This window comes from Petaurus breviceps, unplaced genomic scaffold (assembly GCF_028583685.1).
Source record: "Petaurus breviceps papuanus isolate PSGF00001 unplaced genomic scaffold, PetGlider_PUasm1.0 91041, whole genome shotgun sequence".
Classification (NCBI taxonomy): Eukaryota; Metazoa; Chordata; class Mammalia; order Diprotodontia; family Petauridae; genus Petaurus; species Petaurus breviceps.
The window spans coordinates 6,655,203-6,678,502 of NW_027187400.1; the positions used below are offsets into that span (position 1 = coordinate 6,655,203).

Below are 23,300 nucleotides of genomic sequence, written 5' to 3' on the forward strand. Positions count from 1 at the left end.
TACTTGCTGAGCCACCTGGCCGCCCCAGCTCAGTTTTTTTAAAGCAGCTAATCAAACTGTGTATGCCTTCAACTTCCTTTCTAGTGTTTATTAATGGACATGACTATTTTTACAATCCATGTTCTAAGCTTCCTTTCTTCTGTGTTTTTAAGATTTCTTCCGGCTTTCACATTCTGTGTTCTAAAACATATCAAACTCAAATAGAAATGGATTCTGTGTATATTGATTGAGAAAAGCACAACTCTACATTATCTGTGTTGTATTGTATTTATTTTATTCAGCATTTCCCAATTACTTTTTTATCTGATTCCCTTTGGGGCCAGCCTGCTGCCATTTTGACACCTTGGTTTTAAATCTCCTTCCAGATCAAATATTCTATTTTCTAAGGGCTCTGCCAGCCCCCACCTTCTGTGATTCTGTGATAGATAACACTTCTCTAAAGCAGTTGTTTTTTTTCCCTTTTAGTGGTTCTGTTCATCAGAGTCAAAGTGATTTCACTTTTGTGACTGGAAATCTGCTTGGTAAATTGTTCTCTACCCAAACTCGAGGGAAGCTGGATCCATACAAGGGTCAGGAGATTGTGGTACAGGCCATGCTGGCATTCCTGCAGAAACACCTTGGTAAGAGAATGGGGGAGGGGCTACAAGAGCAGTAGTGGGGAGGCTCAAAGAAAGGAAGGGACAGAGCCTTGCATACCCCTGCAGATGCTGACTTATGTTGGGAGTACTGGGATTTCAGAGATTTTTGGGGGAAAAAGAAAATGTGATTAGGAATGGGATGAATGTTTTGTAGTGGAAAAAATGTTGGATGGTCTAGGTTCAGGTCTCAGCCCTGCCACTGACATGCTGTGTGACACCGGGCATGTCACTTATGTACCCTGGGCCTCCTCCACTGTGGAGGGTACCCTGGGTTGCTCAAGGCTGCTCCAACAGAGTAAAAGCTTCATCAGGTCCCACCAGGTTAGAATGGCCTAGATCATGTGCATCTATCCCCTGAGGACCAGCTTAGCTTAGAGCAGAGGCTAATTAATCACCAACAATTTACTCACCAGGTGATGAATATTTTTGGCCTTAACATCTTATGAAACTAATAAGGTATTGCGCGATAGGGGCAAAACTTGTATTGGTAGAAAGAGAACCTATCTCAAGGAATTTAAGGGTATTTTTTTCTTTTAAAATATTTTATTGATAATCTTTTCACTTTTCACTTCTCTCTCTCTCTTTCACACACACACACACACACACACACACACACACACACTGACCATATTTAAAAAGGCATGCTTCATTCTGCACATGTAGTCCACCCCCTCTCTGCCAAGAGGTGGAAGGGATGTGTGCTTCACCAGTAAGCAAAGCTCTGACTTCCTTCCAGAATCTTTTTCCTTTACATTACTGTGGTCCTTATTCATCTGGTTCTGCATTAGGTAATGCACAAGTTCTTCAGTTTCTCTAAATTTCTGGCTTATATTGTTTCTTATGGCACAGTAATACTCTCTTACATTCAGATATCATAATTTCTTCAGCTCTCTCCCAGCCAATGGGCACTCACTTTCCTCCTTGTTCTTATGCTATCTTTTGCCATTTTTGTATCTTTGGGACCTTTCTCCCTGGTTTTGACCTCACTGGGTTATATGCCTAGTAGCAGTTTTAACAGGTTAGAGGGTTTATATGGTTTAATGACTTGTTTTTTTATTCTGTGGAAGAAAAGTAATAGCATTCTGGGTGATTCCATGAATGAGCTGATCATAACTGGTCCTTACTTATATAATACCATGGTTATAATTTATTATTAGCATCCGCTTTGGCCTTCACACATAGAGCTTTGCGCTAATGTGAACCCTTTAATGACCTCCTGTGATAGTTCAGTTAGGCCAGAATGTTGAATGTGAATTAAGTCCAGAAAGCCAGGGCCTAGCCATTTTTCACCCTTGTTTATCCATACTCTTTTCATTGTTGCTTCCCATTGATTCCTTTCTTCGCCTTGTAACCCAGTATAGGAATGCCAAGCAGTTCACTGTATGGAATGAGAGAGCCCGCAAAGCCCAGCGTAAATGTCAGCCATCATTATTACACTGGTCATGCCTCATTCTGCAGCTGCATTGGCCCCCTCCTGCTGAGGGGCAGGCTGCAGTCCTGGGCAGGATTTCTGTAGGCTACCACAAACTGCCTAAAACTCATCACAGTCAGGCAGTGGTCAGTACATATTTGCTAAATGTCTCCTGCATGCCCAGCACTGTGCTAGGCCCTGAAATCTTCTGCACTCACCTGCTCTCATCATCTGATAGCCACCTTCTGCTTGCTGAACTTGGGGAGGGGGCTCCACTCCCTTCCACAGTGCAGCAGACATTCACCAAGCATCTGCTCTGGGCAGAGCTCTGGCCAGGCCCTTGGAGGTAGAGGATACAGAGTCAGGAAAAGTCCTGCTCCTTTTGTCATGGAATGTAGAAGAGGGAGAAAAAGATCCCTGCAGTATGAAGAGGAATATTTTCTGTGCAAACAGTGCACCAAGGGAGGTGAAAGGGGAGGAGGATGTGGGCAGCCTCGAGGAGCAGAAGTGTGGCAGGGCCCGAGTTCCAATCCCAGCTCTGCCACTTTGCTGTGTGACCCTGAGTAAGTCAACAGTCTCATAAGTCTCAGTCTCATCTATAAAATGAGGAGGTTGAGCTGAGTGAGCTCCAAGTTTCCCTCAAGCTGAGTCTTTGAGCCAGTGGTCCTATGAGAGGCTGCTGCTGACCGTGGAGAGCAGGGAAGTTTCCATGAAGGAGATTCCTGTCCTGAAGGAGCTTACAGGTGCTGGGGAAGACATGAACAGAAACAAAAAGCATGGTGCAGACTAGGGCAAGAGAAGGGGGGGACAAAGAAGCTCCTTGGACAGGTGTCAGGGAGGCCGTTTCAGATTGGGAGGGGGCGATGGGGGGGCGGGGTATTAAGGGAAGATCCCTTGGAGAAGGTACCATTTGAACTGGCCTCGACAGGTGGAGATGGGAACGGGGTGGAGAGGGCCTGACGGGGTGAGGCCACGAAGTGTGGGTTTGCACCAGGAGCAGGGAGCAGTTCAGTTAGGCTGCAGTGTTGAGTATAAGATAAGGTCTGTGAGCTGGAGTGGAGCTAGATGGGCGGGGCAGGGGTGAACGTTCCTCATGCCCCTGTGTCCTGGACAATGACCGGTCATTATCACCTCCCCCAGCATGGCACTGATCTTTGACTTGCTCCCCTCCCACCCCGCAGAGCTGAAGGAAGATTATGATCAGTGGGACAGCCTCGTGGAAGGTGATGGACCATCTGTGGCCCCTGGGGCCCCACACCATCTGAGCAGTCTCTAAAGACATTGACCATCTGGTGAATGGTGACTTGAGCCAGATTTCTCTTTTGATTTGGGTGGGGTTGACCCAAATCGCCAAATTCATGGGGCGTCCGTCATCTCTTGTTAGAAAGCTTCCAACAGGACCGTTCTCGACAAGAGGAGATAATCATGCTGCTGATTGAAGGGATTGGGCACTTTGATCTTTGACTTTTGCTGATTTGAAACTCACGCTTAGAAGGGGGAGATCCATCAGAGCCAGGCAATGGACAGACGTGAAATCCAGGAGCCTGATACCATGAAGAGGGCACATGGACCAGCTGGGTGGAATGGGGCTAGGCTAGGGACCTTGAGCTTCGTCTCTAGCCAGCCGCCCCACTCAGCTGCTAGGGTGACTCCTGTGCTTCCAGGTCAGGGCAGAGCTCTCACTGACTTGTAGCTCAGATCTGGAGAGCTTAGAAGGAAATCCTAAGGTTGTCTAGTCTGCCCTCATACCCTGTGCAAGGAGTCCTACAGCATTCCTGCTATGTGGCTCTCAGCCTTGTAAGGTCTCTGCTTGAATGCTTCCAGAGATGGAGAGTTAACTCACTGCTTCCTAAAGTAGACTGGGCCATTTTTAGACAACTTGAGTGTTCAGGAAGCTTTTCCTTATGTTAAATCGAAATGTTCCTTTTTGCAGTTTGCTTCCATTCATCCTGATTCTCTCCTCTGGAGTCCCCAACGTGGATAGAATGCTCCTCATTCTGTGTGCTTCCACCAGAACTTGCTTTGGGCTAGTTGTTGAGATGACTATACACGAAGGCCTCGAAGGCTGGCCTCTGAAAGTCCCTGATCATTCTCCTTCCATGGTGCCTCAGTGGGGATACAGTCACTGCATCCAAATCTGACACTGGTTCATATATTTGAGAACACTGTTTTCTTGACCACAGGCACCATTGCCAAGGTACATCTAGGGACTTCCAGGGGTCAGCTGTTCCGTTCCATTTGTCTTTGGAAAGAGCTGTCATATCAAGGGGCCTCAAACAGTTTCTGGTGGTCTCCCTCCCATTTTTAATGCCCCGAGGGAAGGAAGCGGATCACTTCTCCAGGTGGCTTCTGTCACAGGGACTTTTGTCCCATCTCCTTCCTGACTGGGTGACACCAGAAGGCCACATTATGTCTCTCTGACTCACTTTCTCATCTGTAAAGTGAGGGTGCTGGACTCGATGACCTCTAAGGTTCCTTTCAGTTCTAAATCTATGATCTGCACCTTTGCTCCTCTCCAACACATCTCATAAAATCAGAGCACTTTAACCTCTAGACTGTGATCTCCTTTATATTCCACACTTCATACTTAATCTGCACAATAGTTAGCACAGTGCCGGGCACATAGTTCCTTGAAAATACTTGCCGAGTGAATGGACCCTGGGCCACATTGTTCCTGAGGGGAAAGAGAAGAGAACTGAAGTCTGGGGTACTTGGTGTTTCAGGGCTCTGGGGTTTCTCCAGGGCTTTGTCAATAACAACCTCAGCTGGAAATCAATGGAAGGAGGGTGAGCCCGGGACAAGAACAATGCTGGTCTTATGAAGCGTCCCCTTGTACCAGCCACTGGTAACAGAGGCCAGTTCGTTCACTTGGCTCTCTGGAAGAGCCTGGGGAGCAACCTGTGTTATCATTAGATTCAGGAGGGACTGGGCCTTGCTGGAATGGGTCACAATTGACACTGAGGTGCCATCTTGCCCAGAAGTCCTTTTGGTCTCTGTTTTAAGGCTGTGAAATAAGTTGTAAGGCCAGACTCCATTTTTCTTCTGTGATCTATACCGTACTTTGGTGTTTATTGATGGGAAGTCATACTAAGATGAATACTCATGTATTTGCCAAATGATATATATTGTAATATTCACTTTCCAATCTACATTAAACCAAGATGGAAAACCATCTGGACTTGGTTTTACCTTCTGTCTTCTTTTCTTCCCTTCCATCCTCCAGGAAAGGAGGCAGAGTCCTCCCTACCCCCACTCCATGGACCTGATTTGAAGCTATATTTACCTCTTTAGTCTGAGCCCTGTACCTAACCAAAAGGGGTTAGGGGTGGGGCGAGGATGTGTCTGAAGCAGGGGCAGAACCTGACCCTTCAGCTTCTCCAGCAAGTGTTTATTCCAAAGGCAGAGTGGGAAACAGCTAGTGGGCCAACCGTTACAGACCTCCCTCCACAGGTCCCTTGATTTTAGGGATGCTGTGGCAGAAAGAGCCTGGCTTCTCTGGGGTGGGGGGCAGGAACCAAGGCCCCAGAGGGCCTTGTTGGATAGACTCCCAGTGATCAAATGGGAGCTGGACTTTTCAAATTAAGGCCACCTCAGGAGCCAAGCCCTGAAATGTGGGAGAAGCACATGCTCGGGAACAGAGTTCTCTAAGGAACTTAAGGTGATTTCTTCCAACAGAAACATTGTGTGAAACCTGGCCCTTGAAGTGCCCAGTTATAAAGAGAGCTATAGGCTTGGATCAGAGCTCTCTTTAAGGGTTGGTGGGGACAGAGGTGCCTGGGTCAGGAAGTACCTTATGGGCGAGGGGGGCACTATATGTCTATGTCTCCCTCTCCAACTCTTGTGAGAGTTAACATGGTATAGTAGAAGAAATCAGAAGATTTGGATTCAAATCCCAGCTGTGCCACTTACTAGCTGTATGACATTTGTAAACTTGTCTTCTCTGGCCTCAGTTTTCCTGTCTATAAAATGGAAAGAACATTCAAGCTTTACACTTCATAGTTTGTGAGGTGCCTTGTAAACCTTAAAGCACATGAATTTTAAACATGAATTCTAAAATTCTAGAAACATGAATTTTAAGTGAAAATTATGTAGAACTATTATTTAAAGGGTTGAGACAGGGAACAGGACAACTGGAAACCTAATTCATCTCATCCTTTCATCAGCAAGCACATATGCTCTTAGTACTATGGTGATGCCTTGCTTACCCACCATTGTTAGGGAATGAGCTGTGTGGGAAAAGAATGAATTTTCCAGATAAATGAAGTAAATAATTTTATGGAAACCTTTCTATAATGTATATTACATGCCAGTGTCTGCTTTATTAGAGTCTGTCATGACTTCAAATATATCTTTAATTACATCCATGCAGATAAAAGATTTGCACTTCTCCACTGCCAGAAGATAGCAGCTCCTTCCTTCCTCCCTTAGTAGATGTGGCCGCAAAAGGTGATTCCCTGGAGGGGGCCAGGGTGGAGTGGGGTACAGCAGACAGCCTCTCCACACTTAGCTAGGCTGACCCTTGAACAGCAGGTGCTGGCCCCACAGTGGAAACCCTTCTAGCATGGTGGGATCTCCCAACACCTGATCTCCACTGATGGGACCATGGATGGCATCAGAGAAATACTTGAGGTGGGGATTACTGAACATAATAACATTTTCTTAATGACCCAGGGATCTAAGTTATGCTACTCAAATAGTCATGCCTGTCAAGAGATAGAAAGGAATATCTGCCCCTATCCTCAGTGGCTCCGGCAACGAGGATTCTTTAAATCTCCCTGTCTCCTTTCGACATTTGTTCTGTCTTTTCCCTTTCTGTTGTGAGTCACTTGCCCTCCCTACAACCTATAATGCTGATTATCCCCACTAACTTGCTGTGTGTCTGGTTCTGAGCAGCCTGCCTACTCCCTTTTGATCAGTTGCTGGGGGGGGGGAGGTAGGAAAACCAAAACAGTGAGGCATAGTGGAAAGGATCCTCTATGGGGAATTCGATTCGGATCCCAGGGTGGCTGCTGATTATCTGTGTGGACTGGGAAAAATCACTTCACTTTTTGGCCTCAGTGAACTCTGAGTTCCCTCCTTTCTCCAAAGCCTATGATTTTTATTAGATTCAATGAGAGGAGTTCAGGCTAAGCTGGTGATATAGTCTCAGTAGATCTTTAGAACCTGAAGGGACCATCAAAGGTATCTGTTCCTCCATTTTGCAGATAATGGCCAAAGAGGTTGTGATTTGATCAGGGTTACCCAAATAATGAGGGCAGCTAGGTGGTGCAGTAGATAGAGTGCCCAGCCTAGAATCAGAAGGACCTGAGTTCAAATCCCGCCTCAGATATTAGCTGCATGAGCCTGGTCAAGTCACTTAACCCTGTTTGCCTCAATTTCTTCATCTGTAAAATGAGCTAGAGAAGGAAATGACAAACCACTCCTGTATCTTTGCCAAGAAAACCCCAAATGGGGTCACAAAGAATCAGACACAGCTAATCAACACAAAGAACAAAAACAAGTAATAAGTGTCTGAGTTACCATGCTCCTCCAACACACACACACAGATAGCTCAGAACAACAACCCATTTCTGCTAACTAAACCAGCCAGGCCAGTGCATGCCCTGGGTGCCCCTCCTGCCTTTTGTCTTTACGGGTGAAAGAACAAATGGCTTTGTAAATGAAGCAATACCTGACCAACCTTTTCAGGGCAGTTACTGGGTCAGCAGTCAGAGTGGGATTGATTGAGCTGTCCACATTCCCTGGCCTCTCCTGTGACCAGTAGCAGATGAGAACAAAATAGGGAATGGGTGACCAGTTTTGAGGTAGTCTGTAGTCTGGGGTTGAAGGTGCAGTCTCAGGTTATAGAATATATCTATGCAATATCAGTGTCTAGGATGTTAATCTTATGCCAAGAGACTCCCCTCTTCTCCCCCCTACCCCCCCAAAATAAATAATAAAATCTGCGATGTGATTTTCGGCTACATTAATAGGATTCTAATGTATAGGATGAGAGAGATGACAGCCGTGCTGAGTTCCTTGCCTCAGCTAGAGGGCCCTTCCGAGGCAGAAAGATCCCAAGCCTCAGAATCATAAGACCTGGCACCAGGCTTCCAGGAGCAGCCCTAGTTTCCTCATTTGTACAATGGTGATAATCTTCCTTGTGCTGCTGACCTCACAAGGTGGTGGTGAGCAGAGCACTTTGTCTCCCATCAAGAACTAGACAGATGGGAGCTGCTAAACAAAGAAGAAGGAGCTGGTGAGCTGTAGTGTTCACATTCTGCATGTCCTGTTTTAGACTGGACACGCCCATTTTGGAAAATTCATCATGAGGCAGGGAAAAGAGGGCTGGGTTTGGAGTCAGAGGACCCAGGTTCAAATTCTGGCTCTGCTACTTATTCCCCCATAAGGTGGGGTGGTTTTCAGGTATAGGTTGACCTACACGGCTTCTGAAGGCCCTTCTAAAGCTGAAATTATGTGAGGAAAAGAATGTGATTCTGTGAAAGAGGTCTGGAGGTAGAGTCAAGTTTGAATCACCTAGCCTCTCTGGACCACAATTTCTTCATCTGAAAAACAAGGGGACTGGACTAACTAACTAGCTTCTAAGGCTCCTTCCATATCAAAATTCAAGCCCTTTGACCAAAAGTGTGATTGGAACTGAAGTCAAGGAATTCAGTGGAATTGAGAGGTCAGGTTAGGGTGTCTAGTTCTAGGGATCCAATTGAAACAATGTACGGCAAAAGCCTATGTAAACAGAAAGTGCTTTATAAATGTGAGATGGAATTACTGTGATTATGTCATATACTCCAAGCCCCGTCCTCGTCAGCCTCTGTCTGACATCATCCAGCAGAGGTAAGCTCCTGGTCTCTGTGGACAGCAGTCATCACCTGCTGCTCCAGCACAGGGACTTAGAGGAAACTGCTATAATTCCTGCTGGTTCTGTAAGGGACCCTTAGGATGATGAAAGAGTGGGAAAGTAGAACCTCAGTGGGTCTTGGATTTCGAGCTTGGAGGAACTTTAACGTTCATAGTTCAAGGCCTTCACTTTATGGTTGAGGGAAACTGATCCCCAGAGAGGTTTAGCAACTTGTCCATACCTGAAAAAGACTCCTCCCTACTTTGTACCCAGGTTGTCAGTCAGCTGACCCAATCAACTTGTTTTCAAGACAGCTCATCCCATTTTCCCATAACTCCAACTGTTGTAACTTCCCATAACCCCAAGGAAGGGCAGAAAGGAGGAGTGGGAAAGGACCCTGGAGATGTGTTTGGAAGCACTGAGGCAGAAATGAGCATAGTATATTCAGGAAAAATTCATCAGGCAGATGATTGAATGATGCCCCTTCCTCAAAACAGCTGTCGAATATTTGACACTTGTAAACAGTCCTCACTCTATGGGTCTGAACCGTATCTGAGCACACTGGACCATACCAGCCCTGTGAGCCCACCCTGAAGCAACTTGGCCCAGCTTCAGCCTCACTCGGACTTTCCCCTTTTTCCATGACCCAGCCTCCCTGCTGCCCTCTCCCACAGAGTCCCTGCTGTTCAGACCAGAACCTGACTAGAGGGCTCATTCTTCTTCCTGGTGAGTGTCCACAAGGTTCCCCTTTGATCCCCCAACATGCTGACCAAACTCCCTACCTACTCCTTAGATGTGAATCTCCGGAGCTGGCGGCATGACTCTCTAGGTGCCTGGTCCCTCTCCCTGTCTCAGGACACAGCTGCACCTCGGCTGTTCAGAACTGATGATAAAAATACCACCTAAAGACCTGTGACTGGTGTGGGTGTTCACTCCCCCCACACAAATCACAGCCCCTCTACAACTTGGTAGATGCTATTTTGAGAGTTGATATAGTAAAAAAAAAAAAGTCATCTCCCTGAGCGTAACCTAGTGATGTACCAGTCTGAACCAAGGCTGGTCCTCAGAAGACAGATACACAGCAGTCTGACCTGGGTAAAGTCTACCCAGTTGTGCCCTCCACAGATGTAGCCCTCGGGATTCCAGCGTCATTCCAGGCCATGCTGAGATGTCAGAAACATGCTAGTGGAAAAGAGTAAGCCAGCAGGATATTCCCTTAAGGACTTGAAAGTTGCTTCATGGCCACTCACATGGCCACCTTTCCTAGAGGTTATCGAGGGAGTTTCTTCTTCCCTGCTTTACAAATGGATAAATAAAGGCCCAGAAAGGACAAGAGGTTTATCCAACATCTTATGTCCTCAATCAAATAAGATTCCAAAATTGAAAGGGCCTTGGATGTCAGCCAGTCCAATTTGTAACCAAACAAAGATTCCCCTTGTAACAGACTGCCTCCCCTCAAAGTGACAGGGAGCTCACTACCTCCCAAAGCAGCTCACTTCCACTTTTGGCTGGTTCTGATGATTAGGAAATTTTTCCTTAGGTTGAACTAGAATCTACATTATTACAGTTTCCCCCCAAATCCTCTTCATTCTGTCCTCTGGGACCCAAGAAGGAAAAATCCAATCTCTTCCACAACACATACTCAAATACTTGAAGACAGTTTCTTTCATCACCCTTCTGCAATGATTACATCATTTCCTCTTTGGGTTCAACATCCCCATATTCTCCATCTCTTCACCTGATCATCTTATGGCATGATCTCCAGTCCTAATACTCCCCCTCCCCCGCCCCCCAGTATACACACACACACACACACACACACACACACACACACCATATCCTAATTATGAAATGATGGAGTTGGGTGAAAGGGCCACCCAAGGGGAAACTGCTCCAAGAGGCAATGGTGGCCAGAGTTTTTTCCTCAGTCACTAAGGAAATCTGCATTCTGAGGACTGTGGCTCCTCTCTCCTCCCCATTCCCCTCCCTTATGGACTGAGAGCAGCTCCGAAGTTCTCTTTGAGCCTGTCTTGTTTGGACTAGGTGGGGCTGAAGACCAAAAGGAAAGGAAGCTGGGACTCTTTCCACCAGTCCAGACTGGCAGGGGGTTGGGTGAACTAACTGGCAGCTGGCTTTCACTCCCACCAGCTCCCTGCCCCCATCACCTTCCTTGCAGTTCACAAGGGAGGAGGAGAGGGAGGAGAAAGAAAAAGAATGGGTGGAAATCTGTCTCCGGCCCTGGGGCTGTGACCCTGACCCCCTTAGGTAACCTCAAAGGGGAGTATGCCTATTGAACCCAATCCCTAAGGACAAATAGAGATGGCAGCAGCAGACAGTGCCCAGTTGGTAAGACAAACAGCCCAGGTCAGTTAGTCAGTGCCACCTTTGGACAACCTGCCTTCTATAGGCAGAGCCCTGTCTCTGGAGCAGAAGTTAGGAAGAATGATGATAAGGCCATAAGATTTCAAGCTGGTAGGAGCCTTTCGAGATTTTTTAGGCCAATCCCCTTATTTTATACCTGAAAAGGCAGAGGTCTTGGGAGGGAAGAAGGCATTAGGTCACAAAGCACTTTGCACATATTTCCTTCCTGGCACTCATAGCAATCCCACAAGGTAGGTGGAGTAAATACTACCATCCCCAGCTGCCAGAGGCCCAGAGAGAAGTGACCCTGGTAAGTGGAAGGGCTGGATTAGAATCCAGTGCCTTTTCTACTGAATTAGTAATAATAGGCAACCAATGTATGCCCCTTTGCATTACCTAAATGTTTTTCATGGATTACTGCATTTAATTTTCACAACAAGTATGGGAAGTTAAGAGCAAATTTCATTGGTCTTACCATTAATCTCATTTTGTAGATGAGGAAGGTGATGCTCAGTAAGGTTATAAAGAATAATAACAGGTAACATTTACATAGCACCTACTATATGGCAGGCAGCATGCTAAGTACAGTTATTATCACAACTGATCCTCATGACGACCCCAGGACATAGATGCTACTAGTATCACTTTTTATAGATGGAGACAAACCGAAGTTAAGTGACTTCCCCAGGGTGACACAGATAATAAGTATCTAAGGCTGGATTTAAACTCAGGTCTTCCTTACTCCAGTCCCATGACCTGGCAAAGGGCACCTGGGTAGGATAATTGGTTGAACCAGGACTTGAATTCAGGTCTTCTCATTCCAAGTACAACATGCTTTCTACCAGTCTATCAAAATCTTATCCATCCTTCCAGGACCATTTCAAGGTCTGCTTCCCTCCATGAAGTCTTCCCAGATAACTTCCACAATTATCAAGGTTTAATGCTTTATGGCACAGTCTGTTGCCGTGTGTGTGTGTGTTTGTGTATCTTGTCTTGCCAACAAAACTGAACTGGCCAGGAATCTCTGGTCCAAATAGAGAGACTTTTTATTTTTTTAATTAATTAATTATTTTGCTGTTTGGAGGGGGAAAGGTAGGGCAATTGGGGTTAAGTGACTTGCCCAAGGTCACACAGCTAGTTTTGTGTGTGTGTGTGTGTGTGTGTGTGTGTGTGTGTGTGTGTGTTGTGTTTGAGGCCGGATTTGAACTCACGTCCTCCTGACTCTAGGGCCGGTGCTCTATTCACTGCCACCTAGCAGCCCCTACTTTTTATTTTTTTTTTACCTCTGGGAATCTCTAGTCTAATGAAAGAGCCATAATCCCTGCTCAGAGGGGACTTTTGATCTCTGAGAGATGGAGAAAGAGAGTCCCTAACCTCAGGGCAGTTTGCAATCTCATGGTGAAGGAGCCATCAGAGAGCCCTCTGCCCTCTCTGTGATCCCTTGACCACAAGGCTGCCAGAGGGATTTTCCTAAAGCACAGATGTGACCCTGTCACTCATTAAGCTCAGGAACAGACACAAATTCCTCTGTTTGGGATTTAAAAACCCTTCCCAACCTGGCTCCAACCTGTGTCCCCTTCACACACTCCCCAGTTCAGCTTCAATTGGCTCTTTGGCTGCGCCTCACACACAGCACTCCCATCTCCCATCTCTGTGTCTTTGAATAAGCAGCTCCCTATACCAGAATGCTGTCTTTCTTCACCTCTGCCTTGGAATTCCTGGTTCCCTTCACAGCTCATCTCAAGCACCATATAAGGCCTTTTCTGATGGACCTTCCCCCCTACCTCCAATGCTAGGGACTTTCACCTGCAAATTACCTTGTATTTGTTTTACAATACAATTCAATAAACATTTATTAAGTGCCTTCAGTTTGCCAGGCCCAATGCTGAGCTGGGGGTGCAAATAAGCAAAAGACAGTCCCTGACTCCAAGGAGCTTATAATTCATGGGGGAAGACAACACTCAAAAGGTGGGAGAAGGTGCCAGGCCCCAGGACGTGATGATGGTGGAGTTGGCCCCAAGCATTTGAGCTGGCAGAGATGAAGAATTGACCAGGCTTCCAAGCCTTCTTTAAAATGTGGCTTCGGGAGGAGGTTTTGTCCAGCCTTCCAGCCCTCCAATTAGAGGGCCAGAGGCTACTGAGGGCACCGATGAAGCTCGAGCACCAAAGCTGATGCAGTCTCTATGGTGATGGATTCTTGGTGATGAACTTTCCCTGGAAAGGCATGATGCTGCTGGAGTCAATCCCAGCATTGCAGATGGTGCCATATTAGAGCTGGAAGGGACCTCCTCGATTCTCCAGTTCAAGAACTCCCATTTTACAGAGGAGAAACTGAGGCCCAGGCTAGGGAGGTGGCAGGGCCAGGAATTGTCTGTAGATAAAGCGTTTGTGCATAGAGCTTATATATGTACATGTTCTATTCCCCTAATAGAGGTAAGCTTCTCAAGGGCAGAGACCATTTTGTCTTGGTAGGTCCAGCACACAATAGGCACTTAGTAAATGATAGATGATTGATTGATGGGGAGACTGGACGCACAAAGTCACAGCTGTGGAAGATAGTGGCGTGGATTGCTTTGAGGATTAAAAGAAATAATTCCCATGCGAGTGGCAGAAGCAGGTGGGGATGCTAGGAGTGACGACAGTGTGAGGTTGTCTTAGGGAAGGCTCCTCAGAGGAGGTAAATATGGAGCAGTGTTTGGAAGCAGGGTAAGGAACCCTGCTTGTTAGAGAGAAGCTGGGGGTTGGGTGCTGCATCCTGAACAGGGTGGGGCAACACGCTATTTGAAAGCTTGGGGCTGGAGGGAGAAGTGATACCTGGAGGTGCGAGGGAGACCAGGAAGGTCTGGTAGGAAGCCACGAGTCAGAGCTGGGGAATAACTGGATGGGGGGAGTTAGTTAAGGAGATTTGAACCCAATACTGAGGACCGCATCAATTCAAGTAACAATTGTTTCTAAGCTGGGAAGGTATTAAGGGACAGGGGAAGTAGCACCTTGAATGGGGATCCTGGATTCTAAATCCTGTCTCGGACAAGTCATTTTCCTTCTCACAGTCTTTTTCCTTATCTGCTCACGGGGAAAGCCAAGTAAATAAAGGAGAGCAAAAAAAAAAAAGAATGATTGATCTGGGAAATATTTACACTGATCCGAGACAATTCCAAAGGACCCATGATGAAAGATGCTCTCCATCTCCAGAGTGAAAATGGGGGAACTCTGAATACAGATTCAAACATACTTTTTTACTTTATTTTTCTTGGGTTTCTTTGTGTATGTTTCCTTTTGCAACACAGCCAATATGGAAACATGTTTTATATGTTTTCCCAAGTGAAGAAAAAGAATGATTGGAACAAGGATCAAATATACTATCACAGCTGGTTGGTACAGTGCATAGCATGCTGGACCTGGTGTCCTGAGGTCAAAATCCAGTCTCTGATGTTTAAGTCCCTGAGCAAGTCACTTAATCCTGCCTGCCTCAGCTTCCTCATCTGAACAATGGGGATAATAATAGCCCCTACCTCCCAGGGTTGTTGTAAGGATGAAATTAAATATCTGGAACCTTAAAGCACTATATTATTATTATAAATGTGTAACCTGTATTAGGTATTTAAAGCTTTTCCCACTACCTGGCTCTCATCTCCCTCTGCAGGTTTATTCTGTGCATTGTCTCCAGGCCAGCCACACTGGCCTTCTTAATGTCCTTCACACACAGCTCTCCATCTCTCTGCTGTCTCTGACCTTTTGCACTGGCCAGCTCCCTTTCCTGGTAAGTGCTGCCAGCTCACTCTGACTCTTGTAATCTCACGCTTTCTTTTCAGAGCTCAAGCACTGGCCTTGGGTGTTTTCAAAAAATAAATAATATGACAAATAAGATATAAATAAACAATAACAACAAAACTGAACAAAATAAAAGCAAACAAAAATAAAAAAGAAACCTATTTATTTTCTACATTCTTATATGTGTAACTAATAATAGCTAATAGCAGTAATAATAGCTAATATTTATATAGTTCCAGGCAGGGTGCTGGCTGCTTTACCATTATTATTTCATCAGATCCTCACAGCCCTGGGAGGGAGGTACTGTTATTATCCCCATTTTACAGATGAGAAAACTGAAGTTAAGTGACTTTTCCCTTAACAGGGGGTTACTTGCTAGAAAGTCACCCAGCCAGATTAGAACTCAGGTCTTCCAAGCCTCAGAGCATCACTACCAGCTGCCCCATCTGTAGTCTCCTCTGATAGAAAGTAAACTCCTAGAAGGCAGGGTTTGTTTCCTGAGCACCTCACATAGTATCTGACACATAATAAGCACCTATTGTTCATTAACTGACCGACTGGACAAAAAGTTATAAAATGCCTACTATGTTCCAGACACTCTGCTCAATAGTCACTGGGGATCTGAAAACAATACGGGCTTGCATTCTTCTAGCAGATCGAAAATCAGACCAAAGCATATGTAAATAAAGAAATATAAAATATATACTAAATGATCTGGGGGAAGAGAAGGGTCCCAATACTTGAGGTTCTCAGGAAACTCCCCTCAGGAAACTCAGGAGGTGGTTCTGAAGCTGAGCCTTGAAAGATGCCAGGGTATTCAAAGGTGAAGGACAGTCAGTAAGGTGGACAGTGGTAAGGAATGGGAGGGGCCTAAGTCAAGGATATTCAGAAGATAAGGCAGGATTAAGGAAGAGAACATGCTATATAATCATTGATCAGAATATAAGTGTGAAATGAACGTAATTATTATATTGTTGACTCTGTAGCCCCCAAAGGACCTTCCTGAGTCTGGATGGCTCCCTTAGTAAAGTCTCCGTACATCACAGTGATAATGCATCATCTCCCAGGTGATATCACACCACCTGTGTGATACCTTTCCCTCTCTTGGCCTCAGTTTCCTCATCTGTAAAATGAGGGAAATGGGAAGAAAGTGCTTTGTAAAACACTTTAAAACAACAAAAAATGTGAGTTGTTATTGCTAGAATGGGTGACTTCTAGATTCCCTCCCAGCTCTGAAATTCTATATTCTAAGATCTCTCCCAGCTCATAGATTCTTTGTTCTGAGATCCCTCCCAGCTCTGGCAACTCTTTGTTCTAAGGGCCCCTTGCAGCACCTGGATTCTGGGATTCTATGATGATTTTGTTAAAATTTGAATCCCAATGAAATAAACTCTCTGAAAAATAGAGATTAAAAAAAACTTTAAAAGAGACTTTACATTTCTTTTTTATATTAGTGCAGTTTGAAATATGGTGCCTTATTCCAAATACCTGCATTGGTTCAACATGCCTGATCTATTTTCATCTCTTCACTCGTTGCTTAAAATAAAAAGCCCATTGCTATTCCATTCACGGCCATGTTTAAATCATAACTGGGAGAATACATTTTTCTCCCTCCAAGTGCTGGTTTTATCTTTAACAGACTCCACAGGCTCCCAGCCCACGCCCCCCTCTGGAGCAGCAGTCTGGGTCTGATCCCGACGGAATGGACAGGCACAGAAGGTCCCAGGGCATCCCCCTCCCAGGGAGAAGCTCTCACTGGTCCTTCCCCACATACACCCAGTCTATCCCCCTGTCCCCTAAGAATTCACCAGCGAGCACATGGCATAAGCTGCCAGAGCTGCCGTTTTGTCTCTCCCTGTAGTTCCTCCCTTTCCCTCTGTATCTCGGGAAAGGATGGAGAAAGGAGGGGGATGTGTATGGGAGGGAGAATCAGATCTAGTAAGACCGATTTCCATCTCCACAAATTCCTGTGTTGAAAGCTCCTTCTGGCCTTGCATCTGCTCTGATTTTCTTTCTGGGAGGCTGAAAATAAGTAGGATGAAGAATTAAATGTGTCTCCCAAAGAAGCGGTCTGCTCAGAAGGAATGAACGAATGGAGATGGCCCGAGCTCTCCAGTTCCCGGGCTATGGATTTGCTCCAAGGCTCTGGCTTTGTTATCATGCCTCCTCTTCCATCTCCCACCCCAGACTTCTCCCCATCTCCCTCCCAGGGAAGGGTCACAGTTATTATCATCATTTCACAAGCAGCCAAATGAGCCCCAGAGGGAAGACAGGCAGGGGCAGAGCCCAGAGCCGGAGGTGGGGCTCTTCTCACGGCTGTCTCGGGACTGAACCATCCCTCAAATGCCTCATTATTTTCATCATTATGGACTTTTCCTTTTCTGATATCACCTTGAGCAAATCACTTCCCTTTCTTGGATCTCTGTTTCTTTATGGGTAAAATGAGAGAGTTGGAGGAGATCTCTAAAGCCCCTTCTAAGCCGACATTGGACAATGTAGTGTTCTTGGGCTGAGAATCCCCATTTCCTCAGACCTCACCTAAAGAAAATATAATAAGGAAGAGGTATTATCCCCATTCTACAAAGAGGAGACATGGAAGTGAGGCCTCTGGGGATGGGGAGGTGAGAGGAAGGGAATAAACATTTATATCACACCTACTATGTGCCAGACACAAGTGCATTATGAACAGGATCTCCTTTGGTCCTCACAACAGCTCCAGAGTCACAGAGAGACAGGATTATTTATAAGGGTCACCATTAGGCCCCACTGCCTTCTCCAGCCTCGGATGTGTGAAGATGGCATCACGGTCCCTTCCTCAGGGGGATGGGAGCTTTGAAGTGACTTAGTTGTTCTTTTCCCAGTGGTATAGATGTGGCTCAGTGAACCATCCCTATTTCTTCCCAATGCAGGTATTTAGAATAAGGCACCATATTTCAAGTACATCAGACTCTGGGAACGTTTTTTTCTGACTGAGTGATACCAACAGAAGCAGGACACATGGCTTTGGCTTTTACCAATCCTAATTGATGAAAGCAAAATAAGTTCCCCTTGGGCTCAGACCCCACTGCCCTTAGCCCTGGAAAGAAACTCCTTCTGTATTTCTGCCTTCTCCACAGGGCAGTGCCCTTGGAACACTGAAAACTCAGCAAGCAGAGTTCTGGTTTTTAGCCATATTAGGGGCCTCTTAGGTCTTCCAATTAAAAAAAAAATTATTAAGGAGGAGAGGATGGGGCAGAGATACAAAGGTGGTAGGTGGTACTAGTCCCTGGCCTCAAGTAGCTTGCAGTCTAGTGGGGTGGGGGGAAGGGAGATCTTCAAGCATTTATTAATTGCCTACGATGTTCCAGGTACTGAGCTCCATGCTGAAGACACTGACAAAACAGCCTCTTTCTTCAAAAAGTTTAAATTCTGTTCGGTTACCATGTACATGCAAACAAATCTGATACAAAATATTACATAGGTAAGTGCTATCATTCTCCCCAGTTTTCAACAATTCCCTGTGCCCTCTCATCTCAAGAGGTCTTTGCTTAGCACTTTTGGAAAACTGTCCCCGTTCCCAAATGGGAGGAAACTCCTCTCTCCCAAAACCGGTTGAAATCTTGAGTGTCTTCTATTAGTGGGTGGGATGGAGGAGAGAAAAACGGGGGAAGGGGACACTGAAACACTGAAGCTCCTGCCCCCAGACCTGCTGAACCAGATGGGTGCGAGTGGGGATCCCTCTCATGATATCCAAACTGGCAAAGCACAGAGCTGAAAAAGCCTCTCCGCACCGAGAGCAGAGGCTAGCGGAGGGGGACTGGAGTTTGGAAGGGGACCACTCCACAAAGGACCCACCCTTTGCCATCTGCTCTGGGAAATTCTGCTTGGAGCCTTGAACAGCAGCTGGAGAGTGTAGAACAAGGGGTGCGTTTGGAACATGAATTGTCCAACGATTATAGAGCAAAACGGGCCGGGGTGGGCGGAGTTGGCTCGACTTGCTCCTTCCTTAGAAGGTAGAGGTTTGGGGAGCCGATGGCGTGACTTTTTTTTCCTTGGTCCTGGTCTCTCCTCGAATTCTCCTGCATCCTACCTCCTCCCCCACCCCAGCAGGACTGGTCTATTCTCTTATTTTAGGTAGGTAGGCTCGCAGCACTTGGAGCTGGAAGGACCATCCAGCCCAAACCTTTTGTTTTACAGAGAAGGAAACTGAGACCCAGTGAGGTGAAGCGTCTTGCCCTGGGTCATACAGGGTGTAAATAGCAGGGCAAGGATTTGAACCCAGATCCTCTCCTTCCAAATCCCGGGGCTCTTTGGACTGCAACACCCGTCTCCAACCTGGGTAGATCAGGCCCTTGCCCCAGTTACCATGGAGACAGACAGGCAGCAGCTGCAAAAGGTGGGGGGGGGGGGCGGAAAAGGAGGAAGCAGGAGTTTTCTCTCCTCTTCTTGATGCTTAAGGTGGCAGAGGCTGCTGGCAGGGCCCCCTCTCCCCTGCCCCCCTCTTGTGGAGTCCACCTGCCTTGGACTCCTCCTGCCACCACTCCTTGCTTTTCTGGGAAAACAGACAATTCATTCCTGGGTCCCTACGAATGGTCAAGCTTCCACCTTGGAGGGGAGGAGTGGGTACTTAAGATGCAGCCACCCAGACTAGTATGGCCCAGAGCTCTGTCCACTTTGTTGGAGCAGAGGCAGGGAGCTGACCAGCTTTGTCTCGCCCTGAGACGCTCTGCTTCCAGGCTCTGGAGACAACCTTCCATAAATGACAGGCTGTATTGTTTCCTCCGATGAAGGATCCTCTGCAGATATCGCTCGAGACCCTGCCTGACACATTGCCCCCCTTTCCCCCCGAGTCCCCTCCTCCTTCCTGGAGCTGAAGCAGCCTTTATGCCTCCTTCCCTCCTGTGCATTATGTCTCTCAATCGAAGGGGACTGGGTGGCCTGACATTCAGGTCTCTGCCTGGGTCCTCTTTCTCATCAGAGCCTCGGAAAGGTCACGCCAGCGTCTCCATTTCGTCGCCTTTGGTAAAATGAGAAGTGGGGCCAATGCTACTTTGGCAGGTTGAGTTCCTCTGCTTTTGGTGTAAGCAGAATGTCGTTACATAAGAAAACAGTAGGCTAGTATTAAGGCAAGAGACAAAGGAGAAGCCTGACACCCACAATGTTAGAACCACCAGGAACTTTATGACCTAAAATATCGGAGCCTAGAATGGCAGGACCGAACATGGGCTGTGATGCGGTTGTGATAAAGAGGCTTTAGAAGAGAGAATGTTGGAATTGAGAACGCCAGAACTGGGAGGAACCTTTGCAGGACAACATTTTGGCACATAGCAAGCAGGCTGAAGTTATTAGATACTCTCTCATCCCACATCTTTGTTTTTATAAAAGAGAAAATCAAGGCCCAGAGGGGCAAGTATCTTTGCCCCAAGCCACACAGTGAATAAGTAAGACCGCCAATATCAGCATAGGGACTCCATGCTTTTTCAGCTGCTAGGGGGACTGAAGAGGCTGACTGACAGCCAGAGTAAAGCTTTATTTCAGGAGGTTTTATTTTAGTATTAAGGTGAAAATTCTCAGCCCTAATAAGAGGAGCTGAGGGGAAACAGCCTGACTGTGGGGTTGTGATTCGGAAATAGCTATCTAGTGGTTAACAGTGCCCAGTGATAGCTACCCAGGATCAAACAATTAAATATAGAAACATTGTCAGGGGGATAGATGATTTGATTATGCTCAGAGAGATTAAATGTTTGTTAGAGGAGAAAAATGCATTCTGCCTGTCAGAAACGGAGAGGCTCGGTCGAGGAAAAGCAGTCAGTAACATAGGAGGATTTAGAGCTGAAAGGGACATTGGGCCTCATCTCATCCTCATCTGGAAAACAAGAGGGTGAGGTTAAGTGATTTCTAAGGTTCCTCCCTCTCTAAATCTACAATTTGTGATTCACTTTATAGCTAAAGAAACTGAGGCCTAGAGAGACTGACACACTTAAGATCACACAGAGGATAAAATACCAAAGACAGGATTTGCTATTTGAGCCCAGGTCTTCAAACTATAAATTCATTGCTCTTTCCAGGGTACCATGAAGTAGCCAGTCTTGTTAGCTTAATTACTATTATGAACAAAAATAAATAAATGAGGGCTGGCCATTTAAGAAGTACTGCAGATCTCAAATCTCTCCCATTTGATTAGACAAATCAGAGTCCAAAGTTTGGTATACGAGACTTGGGATCCCAAGACCTAGGTTCAAATTCTGGCTTTGTGATTATAAAAATCATAGAATATCAGAGTTGTTAAGGACTTCAAAGTCCTGAATAAGAAGACAAATAGGCTAGTAAAAAAAAACAAAGTGGTCATCTAGCCTTCACTTGAAGACCACCAATGAAGGAGGAAGGCCCCACTACCTCCTAGGACAGCCCAATTCATTTTTGCATGTAGCTTCGAATATTCTTCCCATTGCTGTCTGACATGAATGGGGGTGAGGATGAGGCCAAGGCCATGAACCTGGGATAATTAAAGGGACAGTAGTTTCCTAGACACTATTAGTGAATATGGGAAGAGAAGTATGTTGACTGATTGGGGTGGGGGGACAGAGTGGAGGCGAGAGAGGAATATTGAGTTCTGTTTTGAACATGAATTAGAGATACCTATGGGAATCCAGTCTGAAATGTCCAGTAGGAAGTTATTAATACATTACTGGAGCTTGAGAGAGACTAGAATTGAAATTATAGATCTGAGAACCATAAGCATAGAGGTGACTATTAAATCCTTGTGAGCTTATGAAAGAGAGAGACAGATAGAGATGGAGACAGAGAGACAGAGAAAGAGGAGAAGAAGAAGAAAGACAGAGAGGAGAGAGACAAAGAAAAAGGATAGAGAGCAGGCATGAGGGGGGGACAGAGCACTCAGCACAAAACCTTGGAGTATTCCCACAGTTAGAGGGTCTGATATGGATGGTGGTCCAGAAAAGGAGACTTGAGATGGAACCATCAGATGGGTACTAGATGAACCGAGACAGGAATGTCATGAAAACCAGAGAAACTAAAGATCACCAATAGTGTCAAAAAGAAGACTTAAGGTTAAAAAAACCCAAAAAACTCCTTCGGATTTGGCAGATTTAAGACAACACTGGAAACTTTGGAGAGAGCAGTTTCCATTGATTGGTGACCATCAAAGTCAGATTGCAAAGGGTCAAGAAGCAAGTAAGAAAAAAAGATATGGAAGCATTAAGTGTAGACAGCTTTTTCTTTGGTTGAAAAAGGAAGGAGATATGGAATAACTTGAGGGGATTGTAGGGCTTAAAGAGGGGTTTTTTAAGCAGGAGATAGACTTAGGCACATTTATAGGTAGCAAGAAAGAACCAGTAAGTAGGGAGGGATTGAAGATAAGGAAGGGAGAGATGATTGGGGAAGCAAAATACTGGAGACAGGAGAGGATGGGACCAAGAGTCAAAGTAGAAGGGTTGGCCATGGTGGGAGAAGGGCCACCTTTTCATCAGAGATGGGAGTAAGAGATGGGGGAAGGGGCGGCTAGATGGTGCAGTGAGTAAAGCAGAGTCAGAGGACCTGAGTTCGGTTCCGCCTCAGACACTTAACACACACACACACACACACACACACACACACACAAACAACTAGCCATGTAACCTTGGGCAAGTTACTTAACCCAAATTGCCCTCCAAAAAAGGCAAAAAAAAAAAAGAGATGGGGGAAGGTGATGTCAAGGTGGTGTGAGCTGAACAGAAAGAAGGGAAGAAAACAGAGCTCAGGACAAATAACCTCTATTTTCTTAGCTAAGTAAGAAGCATGATCCTTAGCTATGAGGGTGGGAAGAGCAATGGTATTGGAGACTTGAGGAAAGAACAGAAGGTGTAGAATAGCTACTGTGGAGAGTGGGATAGAAGATCAATGAAGATACAGTAAAACAATTGCTTTGTCTCACTGAGGGCCCAACTGAGATCAGCTGGTGTAAATCTGTGGTAGATCCAGTCAGTGACAGCTATGATTTTCTTTAGCAACTGGTAAGTAGGAACAGAGACAGAGGAGTTAAAATGGCAGGAGTAATGTAGAACTGGGCTTTGGTCGATTTCAAGTGGAACTAGGACAGGGGAGCAAGAGATTCAAGAATCATTTGGTCAGTCAATTATGAGCTTATTTAAGTGCCAAGCATTGTGCTAAAGGCTGGGAATGCCAATATAAACAGGCAGGGCTAGGTTCTACTGTACTCTGTTCTATTCCAACCACATCCGGAGTATTTCATCTGGGCACCACATTGTTAAGAAGGACATTAATCAGCTTAAAAACAACCAGAAAG

General features: G+C 45.9%; 1 protein-coding gene across 4 annotated transcripts in view; it reads left to right on the plus strand.

Moving 5' to 3' along the window:
• The window catches only part of PAFAH2 (platelet activating factor acetylhydrolase 2), a 54,070-nt gene that overhangs the window by 29,661 nt on the left and 1,109 nt on the right, over nucleotides 1–23,300 (plus strand). For 3 of the 4 annotated variants that reach the window (XM_069079280.1, XM_069079278.1, XM_069079281.1), the window contains 2 exons: nucleotides 466–620; nucleotides 18,364–18,476. In XM_069079280.1, the coding sequence (XP_068935381.1) occupies nucleotides 466–620; nucleotides 18,364–18,476 (268 nt within the window). Of the gene's footprint in view, nucleotides 1–465; nucleotides 621–3,230; nucleotides 5,226–18,363; nucleotides 18,477–23,300 lie in introns of those variants that run through there. The other variant, XM_069079279.1, reaches the window with a different exon arrangement.